Source organism: Mustela lutreola, chromosome 6 (genome assembly GCF_030435805.1).
Source record: "Mustela lutreola isolate mMusLut2 chromosome 6, mMusLut2.pri, whole genome shotgun sequence".
Lineage (NCBI taxonomy): Eukaryota > Metazoa > Chordata > Mammalia > Carnivora > Mustelidae > Mustela > Mustela lutreola.
In genome coordinates this window covers 7,427,305-7,441,230 of record NC_081295.1, presented here as the reverse complement: position 1 = coordinate 7,441,230, position 13,926 = coordinate 7,427,305, and the positions used below count along the sequence as shown (strand labels likewise).

The 13,926-nt window shown below is 41.0% G+C and overlaps 1 protein-coding gene across 1 annotated transcript in view; it reads left to right on the top strand.

The window, feature by feature from the left end:
- The window catches only part of SLC22A3 (solute carrier family 22 member 3), an 89,096-nt gene that overhangs the window by 38,604 nt on the left and 36,566 nt on the right, over positions 1-13,926 (top strand). Inside the window, exons 2-5 of the mRNA XM_059176608.1 lie at positions 4,262-4,365; positions 6,535-6,689; positions 8,152-8,320; positions 9,199-9,316. Coding sequence (XP_059032591.1) covers positions 4,262-4,365; positions 6,535-6,689; positions 8,152-8,320; positions 9,199-9,316 — 546 coding nt within the window. The remainder of the gene's footprint in view (positions 1-4,261; positions 4,366-6,534; positions 6,690-8,151; positions 8,321-9,198; positions 9,317-13,926) is intronic.

Below are 13,926 nucleotides of genomic sequence, written 5' to 3'. Positions count from 1 at the left end.
AAGGCTGGTAAAGCACGGAGGAGGGATCAAGGACAGCACCTGCAGAGCCCTTGCCCTGCCCTCGCCCTGTTACCCCGGGCATTACAGAGCCAGCATCCCTTTGCTCTCCTGTGGATGGGGAGTGGTTAGAAACGCTGACTGAGGGGCGCCTGGCTGGCTCAGTGGGTTAAGCCTCTACCTTCGGCTCAGGTCATGATCCCAGGGGCCTGGGATCGAGTCCCGCATGGGGCTCTCTGCTCGGCAGGGAGCCTGCTTCTCCTCATCTCTCTCTCTGTCTGTCTCTCTGCCTATTTGTGATCTCTCTCTCTCTGTCAAATAAATAAATAAAATCTTAAAAAAAAGAAAAGAAAAGAAACGCTGACTGACCTCTACAGCCACCAGCTGCTGCTGTCACTGCCACTATTAGAGCTGGAACTGCTACCACATCCAGAAGCAGAAGCACCACTACCTCCTTCTTGTTTTCTGATCTTGCACTTAGTCTCCCCTCCCCAACTAGCAGAACCTAAATAGAACCTTGCAGGCAAGGGATTCTGGGAAACGTAGTTTCCATACCTCCAGCCCCTGGGCTGCAGAACAAAACACAGAGAGCTGACAGTATGTAGCCCAAATGGCATCATAGTAGTCTAGATATTGTTATTGCAGAACTGTAGCCACTTGGACATTTATTTTCAGTTAAAACATGAAAAATATTTATTTTAATATGAAGTATAAAAAATTCTTTTTGACAGTTTCTCTTATGGGAGAATGAAAAAGATAATCAGTTTTATGTTAAAGAATATTTTGTGTATTTAAAGACTATGGGAGGGATATTTTAACTCATACAATTCAAGAGCAGCTGGACAAATGCACTGAAAGGATAGCTTTTGCTGGGCTTCGCTAGGTCATCCGTGAAAAGCTTTCCTGCCTCCCCGGCTAATCTGAAGTCCAGCTGGAGGAGGCAAATTCTGCTCTTTGGGAATTTCTGTTTGACACTGGCTGCTACTTTTCTGAAGCAAAATGTTTTCTCTGGCAGTTAAATTGCCTGTTTGGTTTCTGAGATGTGATATACTTTTATTCTTAGTGCATTTTTTTTTATTCTTAGTGCATTCTTTTGTGTGTTTGTTCTTATGAAGTTTGTATCTTAATTCCAGTGTAGTTAACATACAGTGTAATGTTACTGTCCGGTAGACAATATGATGGCTCAGCAGCTCCATACATCCCTGGAACTCAACATAACAGGTGTCTTCCTTCATCCCCATCACTTCACTTCATCCCCCATCCCTCCACCCATCTCCCCTCTGGTAACCACCGGTTTGTTGTCTAGAGTTAAGAGTTTGTTTCTTGGTTTGTCTCTCTCTCCCCCCTGTTTCTCTCTCTCTCTCTTTTTGTTTTGTTTCTTAAATTCCATATATGAGTAAAATCACGAGGCATTTGTTTTTCTCTGATTGACTTATTTTGCTTACCATTATACTCTCTAACTCCATCCATGTTGTTGCAAATGGCAAGATTTCATTCTTTTTTATGGCTGCATAATATTCCGTTGTGTGTGGATACCACATCTTGTTTATCCATTCATCTATCAGTGGACTTGGGCTGCTTCCATAGTTTGGCTATTATAAATAATGCTGCAATAAACATTGGGGTTTATATATACTTTTCAATTAGTGTTTTTGGATTTTTGGGGTAGATACACAGTAGTGAATTACTGGATGAAAAGATAATTCTACTTTTAACTTTTTGAGGAACCTCCACACTCCTTTCCACAGTGGCTGCACCAGTTTGCATTCCCACCAAGAGGGTTCCTTTTTCTTTACACCTTTGCCAACACTTGTTTCTTGTGTTTTTGATTTTAGCCATTCTGACAGGTGTGAGGTGATATTTCATTGTGGTTTTAAATTGCATTTCCCTGATGATGAGTGATGTTGAACATCTTTTCATGTGTCTGTTGGTCATCTGGATGTCTTCTTTATTTATTTATTTATTTTGGATGTGTGTTCATGTCTTCTGCTCATTTTTATAATTTTTAAAATTTTTTAAAAGATTTATCTATCTGAGAGAGAGAGTGTGCTCAGGGGAAGGGGCAGAGGGATAGAGAGATGCAGACTTTCCTCTGACTGTGGAGCCTGATGTGTGGCTCAATCCCACAATCCTGACATCATGATCTCAGCTGAAGTCAAACACTTAACGAACGGATGCACCCACGTGTCCCCCATGTCTTCTGCTCATTTTTAAATTGGATTATTTGTTCTTGGGTTTTAAGTTTTATAAGTTTTATGTATATTTGGGGTATTAACCCTTTATCGCATATGTCATTTGCAAATATCTTCTCCCATTCTGTAAGTTGCCTTTTAGTTTTGTTGATTGTTTCCTTTGCTGTGCAGAAGCTTTTTATTTTGATGAAATCCCAACAGTTTATTTTTGCTTGTATTTCTCTTGCCTCAGGAGACACATCTACAAAAATGTTGCTATAGCCAATGTCAGAGAAATTACTGCCTGTGTTTTCTTCTAGAATTTTTATGATTTCAGGCCTCACGTTTAGGTCCTTAATCCATTTTTAGTTTATTTTTGTATATGGTGTAAAAAAGCCATCCAGTTTCATTCTTTGGTGTGTGGCTGTCCTCTAATTGCATTCTCTGTACATTTAATTCCAATGGGAAATTATTTCACATAATTAATCATCTGCAAGTTTACTTAAAATAAAACTGTTGTGTCCTGAGAAAGTAGTACCTACATGGATGATAAAAACTCCTTTAAATCACCACAGTTCCTACTAACGTGTGTATATGTAGATCTTTTTGACTTTTTTAATCTCCGTAAGTCTTTCCAGCAGCTCTGTGAGGTGGGCTAGCTACTCATGCTCCTGGTTTTTTCCAGCTGTGTTAAGTGACAGATCATTAGCCATAAAACCAAGACAAGAAGTTGGGTTCCGTAAATAAGTGTGACAGTTTGCTAATGAATGTGTATTTACTAAAGGTCTTCAAGCTGGGGCAAGCTTGCCATTTGGAGGTACACAAAGACAGTCACAGGGTGGAGCGTCAGGGTACTTTGAAGCGAGTCCATTGCCAAGAGCCTCAGCTCCTATAGGTCCAAAATGGATCTTCCTGAGTACAATGAAGATACAGGTCCTTTTTCCTAATGAGCTTCTCCCACTTTGCTAAAGGAATCCTACCTCTCTCCTGCCCCTCTGTGATGCACCAACCTGAGGTTTAAAAACCTGTGGGGAACCAAACAACAGGACAGTTTGGACTGTTGGTTTGGGTACTAAGAAGGTAAAGAAGAAAGTAAATTGCCTTAGTATTTGATGAAACAACTTTTTGTAAGTGTGGTGGCTTCCTTTTCCTTCCATGTAGCAAAATTATAGGAGAACTTAAATGGCCTGTTAGTTAACAGAAAAGTAAAACTGATTTTGATGAGCGATTGCTGTGTGAGTCTCAGCATGTACCTGAGAAGGAGCCAGAAGAACTGAATGATGTTGCTTTAACTAAACTCTCACCATTCTCATTAATTTACTTATACAAACAAGTTTTTCTGGCACACACATTTTTAAAAATGAAAAAAGGGAACAGAATTGGTGTTTAGCTTTAAGTGGTTCTGGTAATAAGCAGTGTCCCTCTGCAGATTACATGAACTAGCTGGAAAACCCCAGCTTTTCTTAACATTCTTCTAGAAATACAGAGGTACATTTCCAATAAAATGTTATTCCCATACAATAAATCTTTTTCAAAATTCCTCATATTTTGTGTTTTCATCCATTGTGGCCTAATAACTGTAATTATAACCCAGTGAGAAAGGATGCAGATATTTAGAGACAGTGTCACAGGGAAAATTTTTTAATTGAATGTCAATTTATGTACATAATTTTTACGCACAGAAGTATTTATTTACCTCACCATTAATGCCATACACATTAATGCAAAATACAATAAAACATGTTCTACTTATAATATTAGGATGTAAGTATGTGGGAACAAAAATAAGAATTCAAAGAGAAAAAATAATTGACTTCAGATTGAGAATATTGAATAGCTTGCTTTTATGGGGTGATGGTGGCTGGCTAACGGCTCCAGTATTTAGACTGTTGGATACAGTGAGTTACATCTTTGGCTGTTATTGAAACTGACAAAACATTTATATATCAATATAAGAATATGCATGTGATACATTTAAAGTTTTAAGGAGTGTTTGGGCAAATGTTTAATGATCGTTGACTGAGACAGAAGATTGGGTGTCTTGAGGATAAGCAGGGTCATGTATCTCCTGTGTATTTGCTTTGTTTTCCCAGTTTGACCTCGTGTGTGGCAATGCTTGGATGCTGGACCTCACACAAGCCATCCTAAACCTGGGCTTCTTGGCTGGAGCCTTCACCTTGGGCTATGCTGCAGACAGGTAGGCGCAGGTGTGATAGCCATCGACAGCACTAGAACATGATGCACACGTGTGGAGGTGGAAATGTTTGATGTTAACCATTAGAAAACAATTTCTGCTAAACTTGGAAAAAGTCTTAATTTTACTACTTGGGACATTCATGCTGATTTGGTTGGACTAATTCTCTCCTGTTCAGCTCCATCTCCTCACTCCTTGAACTGCACAAAAGGATGGGGCTGCTCCCGGTGGGACTGCACGCATCGGAATGGAAACCCACACCAGAAAGGCAGTCGCTTCATCGTGGGGCAGATGCTGGCTGGCCAAACCCTGGAGAGTCGATTCTGTGTGCTTCCAGTCTGGTTGTGGCCTGATTAATTTAGCCAAAGTCTGCCCCTTCCAAATACGTTTTACTTAATGTTTTTTTCAAAGAAATCCCTGTATTTTATTCTACAAGTTAAACAAGTTAACAAGTTAAAAACCCTACGAAAAGAGTTTTTCCAAAGACCATTAAAAGAATTTTATCTATCATTTAATATTCGTAAATATACCGGTAATGGCAGACAAGGTAAGTGTGTATACTGAGGATAGTCATGCTTTTTATTCAAATATTCCTGTTTGAAACATTATTGATGTTGGTTATTTTCTTCATTCCATTCCTTTATGCCAATTCTAACTATGAAAATATGGGCAGTAGCTTATTCCTTCTATGTCCCTTAGGACAGGAGTAGGAAGCTTTGGCTATTGGCCGTGTCTGGCTGATTATCGCTCCGGTCAGGCTAGCCCAGCCCAGGTGGGTCCTTGTGGCCATGCTCGCGGGGCGCAGTGCTGAGGGTATGTCTTGGAGAACTGCCCACTGCTATTAATTAGCTCATTGGAGACAATAAAAATGCCCCAAATGCTTTAGCCAATAGATGGTCTGCGTGTAACCAGACCGGGACTTCAGAGCGGGTCGAAGCCTTGGTTTCTTTCTCTGCTCCTTCATCAGTTTTCTCTTGCAGCCCCTGACATCCTCTTCTGCGTGTGACTTTCTCTTTCTCTCTCTCTCTCTTCTTTCTCCTGCTTCTCTCTCACAATTAGCAAATATATTGTCCAAAGAAAAGTGACTCAATTAAAAGGAGGGCTTTTCCCACCTGTGTCCCAGCAGGGGACTGAGTGGCTGTCCTCAGAGATGACTCAGCGCTTTGGAGAGGAGGACAGTCCCATGGATGAGCTTGCCTCACCGCCGGCCAGCCATCCGTCGGCTCCTTCTCTTCTTCAGGTCGTTGAAGGAAAGGACAAGAAACAATTTAATAGACCACATAGCTAGGAGAGGACAGTGTAGGAAGGACAGACTGTGAATTTCAAAACCTAGATAAACCAGGACTACTTCTGTCTCCACTCGGCTGACCAAAGCAAGATGCTGCATATGTGAACTTGGCGGGAATTTCTATGGGAAATTTTTTTTTCAAATCTCTGAAAGGTCGTGGATAACAGACTTCCACCAGCCAATAATTTGGCACAACTATACCGAACCACTTAATATCAGAATCCCAGAATATGGCACATAATGATCTGTGCCCCTTGTCTATGCTTCTAACCATAGTTATGTAAACAGTGAGGATAAAATGCCGAACTTAAGAAGAGCTCCCATTGTTCGTGAAGTCCGTAGTTTGTAAGGAGCTAGACAGCAGCATCTCATTTGAGCCTCTACACCCTCATTGTAGAAGGGGTGGGGGGGGGGGCAACCCACAAGCAAACAAACAAAATCTGAGTCTTGGATTGTTGAAGACATGGACCCAAGGTTGCAGGGCTGGCTGTTGACTGAGCCAAAACGGAAGCCTGGGCCTGGAGCCTTCTCCCTTTTCCCCTTCCCACCCCACTCACAAAAATGCTATAAAGAGTTCAGGCTGTGCCACTGGGGGCACTGGACGTGATGGAGAGCGGCATCTTTGTGGAAACTGCAATCCCGAAGATTGCATTCTGAGCCTTACATTTTGTCATGTCATTTCAGACACACGTGTTCTTATTTGCCCTGGTTTTGCTATAAAACAGAACGTAGAATTTTCAACAATCCTGTACCTGGCAGTAATGCAGTCTTAAAAACGAAATTTTTGTACTTAAACCTCTTTTCACAACTTTCTAATGATAGTCTTTCTCATTGTGTCGAAGGAAACGTTGAAGGTGACTTCTTCCTCTCTCTTTCTCAAAAAGGTACGGCAGACTAGTCATTTACCTAATCTCCTGTTTCGGTGTCGGCGTCACCGGTGTTGTGGTGGCATTTGCACCCAATTTCCCTGTGTTTGTGGTCTTCCGCTTTCTACAAGGTGTGTTTGGAAAAGGGACATGGATGACCTGCTACGTGATTGGTAAGACATTGCTACGCCTCTGTGTCTCTGTGACAGCCAGGGGCAGGTGGCTGGGCGGTGCTGGCCAGTCAGCCCTCCTGGGGCTCGTATGTGGAGGCTTGGCGGCTGCCACTGTAATGATCTCTGCAGATAAGAAGGTGTGGGGGTGAGATTCTGACTCTTGGGAAACTAAACACCACCTTGCCAAATATGGAATATCACAAAGTACTTGGGTGAACCAACCACTTTCTAGCATGGCCGTACCACTAACACCTTACTGCTTTGCTTCATTAGAGTTCAATTTTTATAAAAACTTCAGTGGTTCTTAAAACACTTTTAATATGCATTTTCTGTGTATTTCTGTGATAGGGTTTGAGATGACATTCCTGTGTTCTCAGATACTATTTCTTAATTCTACTCCTTTTGCTCAAGTGGAGAACTTGTTACTGTGAAGGAGATCTGACCTAAAAACGTAACTAGAAAGTTTGACCTTCAGGGTATGAAAGAAAGAAAAACTTTCCGTTGTTCTTTGCTCATTTTATTGAGAAAAGTCCTGGCTGCTACTTTGCTTCTGTCTCTGGGGAGGTTCAGGACCAGCTACCTGCTCTGAGGGTCACGGCGGATTTGTGAGTAGGGAGATGCAAACGCTTGTTTTTGATTATTGCTCCAGATCGTTAGGCTTCTAGTCCCTTTCATTACTGCTAGACAGTTCATCCCCAAGCAGTGCCCACTTTGGGGACCCTCTGAAGATCTTTTCATGGGGAAGGAGAGAGAGTGCTGGGCGGTTGCCTGTCGCCGGCTGGAGAGAAGGGATAACTTTGGAATGTGAAGTATTTTTAAGGAAATTTTAAAAGTTGTGATCTTAGGGCACCACTAAGGTAGCACATCCCAGGATTGTCAGAATAGAATGAATGGCAGATACAAAAGGATGAGTTTGGGGGGATAGAGGGGGAGAAGGTATGCAGTAAAATCCCCCCATGTGATTTTTAAAGAAATATCACATAAATGGAAAGTCCAGTGCTGTGGGGAGAATTATCATTTAATAGAAACTATGTGGTGATCTTGAAAAAAATTATTTGTAGGATTATAATGCTCAAAAATGCTTACAAATAATCTCCTAAGGAGACTACAATAGGAAAATCTTTAGAACTACTGTGATAGAAAGCTAGCCAGTTGATTCCAGTTCTGTGTTGATAAAATAGTCATCACGTGCGCTTTCCTAAAATCAACACATATGTTCTTTGTATACCCAGAAGAGTGCTGGCCTGGGTATGTGGGATGAGTGTGGCACCCGCTCGCCTATAACTGGCAGAGGAGAGAGGGAGCAGAAAGCATAGTGCCAGCACGTATGGAAGCCGTGGTACCTTTCAGAGTTTGGTAGCATTCTAGCAATACCAATGGATATGACAGATGTAATGTCTCTGTTTGTTTATTTTGGAGCTGGTCTTCAGCTTCCCTAACCTCTGTGTTTGTTTTCCTTCAGTAACAGAAATAGTAGGTTCAAAGCAAAGGAGAATTGTGGGAATAGTGGTCCAAATGTTCTTCACCCTTGGAATCATAATTCTCCCTGGAATTGCCTACTTTATCCCAAATTGGCAAGGGATCCAGCTAGCCATAACGCTGCCCAGCTTTCTCTTCCTCCTTTATTACTGGTAAAGTGGTTTTGGTCATTATTGAACTTATTCTTATTCCAAAGAATTGTAGAGTCTGCACTTCTGAACCACCATGAAAATGAAAGCAACTAAGATTTCCTAACATCTCCAGAGTGACTATGGGCTTTGAGTATTTCTAGAGAATTGAGAATTTATAGAGATTATTATTTGACTCATAGTTGTTATTAAAATAAATTAACAAAGTATCCAAGCAGAAAATCTAAATAAAGTGTTAATTATGTTTTGCTATCTTGTAATATCTTCTTGAACACTGTAAGGCAACATACCATATCTGCCAATATTTCAACATGCAGATTAAATGCAATGAAATTTATTTGCTTCTCTCTGTGTTCTATTGAGCAAATTAGTATTATTTGGGAATCTCCTGAGGAATATGAAAATGTTAAGAGCATGAGAAAATTAAGCTATCAGAAAACTACAGGTTATATGCATTTGACTCTTATTGTAGTGAATGTATTTTGATCATTCCTTTAATTTAATTTTAATATATAGGGCAATCAGTTTACATGAATTGGGTCTTCATATTTTCCTAAATGCTCATTAAATCCCAGCTCTTTTCGTAATGTATAATCAAGGACACTTGATTATACATTATACATTTCATAATGTATAATCAAGGACAATGCAATATTGATTATTTTTATTACAACCAATGATTCAGTTATCAAGTGAGCATTTTTCCCTTCCATTATAAAATTTTTTAGATAATTTATGTTGCAGAGAGTTTATTCTAAACTCTCAGAATCTCCTAAACTTATACCTAATCACAAGATCCATTTTGATAGAGAAATTCAAGCCATTAACTTTTAGGTGTTGAAATTACTAGATAAAACTCAAAAAAGTTCCCTTCTTGCCAGGGTGGTTCCTGAGTCTCCCCGCTGGCTGATTACACGGAAGAAAGGAGATAAAGCATTAAAAATCCTGAGGAGCATTGCCAAGTGCAACGGGAAATATCTCTCACCAAATTACTCAGAGGTAATCTTACTTATTACTAGTAAGAAGCATTATTAAAGTGGGTGAATTGATTTGTCTCTAATGTACATATTATCAAAGAGCTGATTAAGTCATTTTTAGTTTGGCTTTAAAAAGGGAGAAAAGAAAAACCTTTGGGAAGAATCACAAGGTGCATTAAAGAAGACATGGTTGTGAAATGGTGATAGCACCAGAATGAAGGCCAGCTGGTCCCTTGGTCCATTTTTCAGTAGTTGCACCACGTTCCTTGGATAATTACACTTACTGTGTATTTACTTGCTGTGGCCCGATACTATGAAGTCATTCATTCATCTTAATTTACACAAACTATACATCTTTTCTTGACATTCAGGGTAGTCTAAAGATTTGTCTTTAAATGTAATCTTGGAAATACTATTTGTTTGAATGAAAGCACGAGCAACGATGTAACATTCAGCCTTCAGACTCACACGTGCTGCTGGTCTACCTTCCCCACCTCCCTCCTTTTCTTCCTCCATTTTTTTCTTCTTTTTCCCAGCAAAGGCTTTTTTGATGTTTCTGTACCACTACACTAAGAGAAATGAGGGACTCAAGTTCATTCTTTGCTCTTGGGAAGATTTGCTATGCCTTTGAAGACAGAGATATATCTGAGGCCACACCTGAATAATTAAAGAATAATATATAAAAATATATGGCAGTGCTTTCCTGCAAAAACAAAGTAACAGAAGGATTATTATAAAATGAATATTAGAGAACAGTTTTTGGAAGATTGAATCTTTGATGAAAACCTTGAAGAATGTTAGGTTGCTAACATCAGTTTTTTTTTTTTTTTAACCACTCAGCTTATTCTGATAGAACATTCTGATAAAAAAATAATAATAATAAGCTTTGTTAGTTTTCGTGTCATATCCCCAACCTCCCAGAACTTGGCCAGAGAGATTTGGATTTCTACCTTTTTCCTTCATTCTTACATTCAGTGGCAAGCGGTAACCTCTGTATTTACAGAGGTTTCAACTAATCAGTTGACATTGGATTATAAGGATATGCCTTGGGGTTTGCAGATCATGCGTACACAATGCAGTAAAGGTAAAACATGATCTGTTTTACCATGAAGATGAGCCGATCCTTGTTCTTTGAGCATATTTGGGCTGTGGATTCCTTTTATGGAAAAAAATATCCTGCTGCCTTCTGCCCTGGTCTCATCACATTAACCTCGGTCTTCCCAACTGGATCCAATGTATGATAATCTGCACTCAGTTTCATGGTCAAATAAATACTTTTGCTTTTTGTTCAGCAGTATCCTGAAGACATTACACGCGTAATCCCAGAGCTAAGCATATGTCAGATCAACATCAAGGTTTTTAAAATAGAGAAAAAAACAGTGTGTGCTGGTGGCTTAGGAAGGCAAATAAATACCACTTAACTAGGCATGTGGTGTGTTGTCGTGAGTACTGCTGAGTGGTCACAGGATGAGTCCCAGAAGCAGCTGCTCTTACGTCCCCAGGTGTCTGGTTCAACGCTGCTCCCCACCACCCACAGACCCACTTCTAATTCACAAGCACTCTAGAGACATTTCAGTGGGGAAGCAGTTCAAGGTGCGACCTGGTTGTGCTCATGAAAGATCATGGAACCTATGGCCTCCAAGACATGTTAACTCTGGTTTTAAGCAGTTAAATGATCCCCATTTGAAAGTCAGGTTTGAAGTCAGACATGAGTTTCTCTTGGGAGTTCAGCACCCAAGCCACCACTATGCCTGTTGATTGTGTACTGGGATGGGCTGATAAACCTCTGGTCTCTAGTCGGTAGGTTCCTGTTCTTTTCTTTTCCTTGCAACCTTGGGGGTAAAGAATGTTAGAGTTTCTTTTTGGCTTTTTTCTGTAGACTTTTCTGCAGTCTAAATTGGGGTTAATTTTATCCTTAAGATCCTTTAACATGACCCTCTGTCTCTTGTGTTCCCTGACAGTCGGCAGGTAGATGTAGAGGTAAATCAGGTTTAGATGCGATCCTCTAGGCAATCCTCCTTCGTAACTGACTTCGTACATTTCCGTTAAGAAACATCTCATGTCTTCCCGTCTCTTCTTCTGCGGTGTAAGCTGCCGTGGATCATTGTTGCCTGCATTTATTAATTCATCAGAGGTTGCAAATGACAATATTGATAATATTCCCATTTTATCATTATGTCTTCATCTGATACTGGAATACGTACATAAAAAGACTAACTTCTCCCATCATTTGTTTGGTCACTCTGAGCTACAGTTCTTACAGGAAAGGCAGGATACATGTGTATTTTCTTTTCAAAATAACGAGTTGGTTCCCTGCATTCTCCAACAGCAATCAGTGACTTGTGTGTTGTGGGGTTTTTTGATGCCCCTTCTGAACGTCTGGATTTAAACCTATAATTCACTCTTTCACAGGTTTTGTTATTATCTTTATTGGTGCTCAAATTGCCCCATTTTTGGACTCCTCTTTAATGGTTCTGGGGTCCTTCTGTCACACCCCTAGGAGTTCCAGAATGCTTCTTTGCTTCTTTAGCACGATGATATTTTTCCAGGCTTATCTTGTAGGGTCTTACTCTTGAAATCACCTACTTCTCAAAGGGTGCTTTGAGTTTTGGACCGATCCATCTTCAACTTTTTAAACTGTAGAACATAAGCAGAAAAGCCAAGTATTATCTTCACAAAGAGAAGGAATTAACATTTCAGTTTAAAACTCCTTGCTAATAGCGGAAGTCAGTCAAATTAAAGGCTAAACCATGATTTTCTATTTCAGAGATCCCAGTGTTCCCACAAAGAATAATAATGTCCAAATTACCTCTTTACATTACTCAGGAGTACTGACCAATAGTGCAGGCTTTGTACCCCAAGGCCAAAATCAGTCCTATTATGACTTCTGCATACCACTATCAATTACTCACTTTTGGTGACTCAACTAACTAATTGACCACATCAGTGTTAGGGTCGTCTTGAAACCTTGTGTCTATATAGTCCCTTCAAACCTTCTGTATCCTTTGCTGCCTTAGCTGGTATCCCCGCTTCTGGATATAACCTTGAGGGCTCCCATGCTCAAGGCTAATTATCCAGTGCTCTGCCTTCACGTGTCATAGAACCTCTTTTCAATAAATCGTGACTTTTGAGAGAAGTTATTATCGTGTATCAGGCAGTGATGCTGTCTTTCTTAGCCACCTCACAACCCCAGGCTGTTCCATCCCTGATACCAGTGATCCTCATCTATTTTAGGATGTTTAAATTGACTAGCTTAAATTGACGCTCTGTATTACAGAAGAGAACCTAAACTCACCACAATCTAGGGCTACACCGGTCCCCTGGGCTTTGTGAATAGGAGGAGGATATGGGAAGAAATAGGTATGATGGATTTCATTGCAACATTCAACCAGGTGGGTTATTCTGAGGGTTGGCTGCCCAGCAAATAATTTCAGTTATATTTCATATGGACGTTACTCGTTTCATGGGCGAATAAACTCTGGATGTCTGTCTCACTGGTCTCTAGGCTTCCATTTGCCAAAATTCCCAGCTAGCTTCCGACTTGGTTAAAGCCACAGCTAGAAGCTAGAAACACAGGTGATGAGAACGTCAGGCTCCCTGAATATACCAACAGTGCAACTATTATTCCCTGATGAGAAAAGTCCAAAAATGTAAAATCAATGCAAATGAGGCAGGTGGGTAGAACTTAGAGAAAGTTGAAGAAATACAGAAAAATGGAAAGAATCAAAGTGTATAGAAACTGGAAAGAATCGAAGGGTGGGCTGAGTGTCAAACACTAGGCAGTGACCCAGTGCAGAAGGACACTTAGCTCAGATACGTGCATGGGCGCCTTTGCAATGTTTAAGGCACACTTGAAAAAATAAAAGCAAACTATTAGCAGGTCAACTGTCCTTACAGCTCAGGCACAACTGTAGCACAGCAGTGTGTCCTGAGGCCTCTGGAGCATCACAGGCATCCTCTGACCCGGGGAGCATGTTGGGCATAGCCCTGTTTCCTGCCCTGGTGGTCCCCGCAGATTTGCTCATAAGGTAAAGTTCTTACATGTTGCAGTTAAGTTTCTCTTTAGCATCAGTTTGACGTACTTCCTCCCTGTTACCTGGAGTGCGCTGGTTCTTGCCTCACACCTAGCAAGTTACCGATCAGTCCGACTTTGCACGCTCACCCGGCGCCGTGTATACGATTGAACAATGCATCGCATGATGATGCTGGTCTGAAGAGACGGCATTGCCCTAAAAACTGAATGTGTATTTCTCAAAGTAGATGAGAAAGTGGGCAAGTATTGAAGAGTGCTCGGGCTTTTGATCGTAGTAGACTAGATCTCCGGGTAAGTAGTGGAGAGCTGGGGTTGTTGCTCAAGGACCTTTCCTTATCATGAAGTGGTGCTGTGACAGATGCGTTCTTGTTCCCAGATCTTCAGCCCTTTTTGTAGGAGGATCCCACACCCCCTCGTCGTGGCCATGGGACTCACAGCAGTGCGCCTCTGTGGGCACGTGGATTTTCCCCACTGAGTCAGGCTCAGCCGTCTGACTTGCTGGTCTGAGGCACCAGTTCAGAGCAGAAGCTGTAAAGGCATCATGTGTTTCTGACGTTCTCTTGCCCTTTCCATCTCCCACAAGAATAGCATACCCTAAA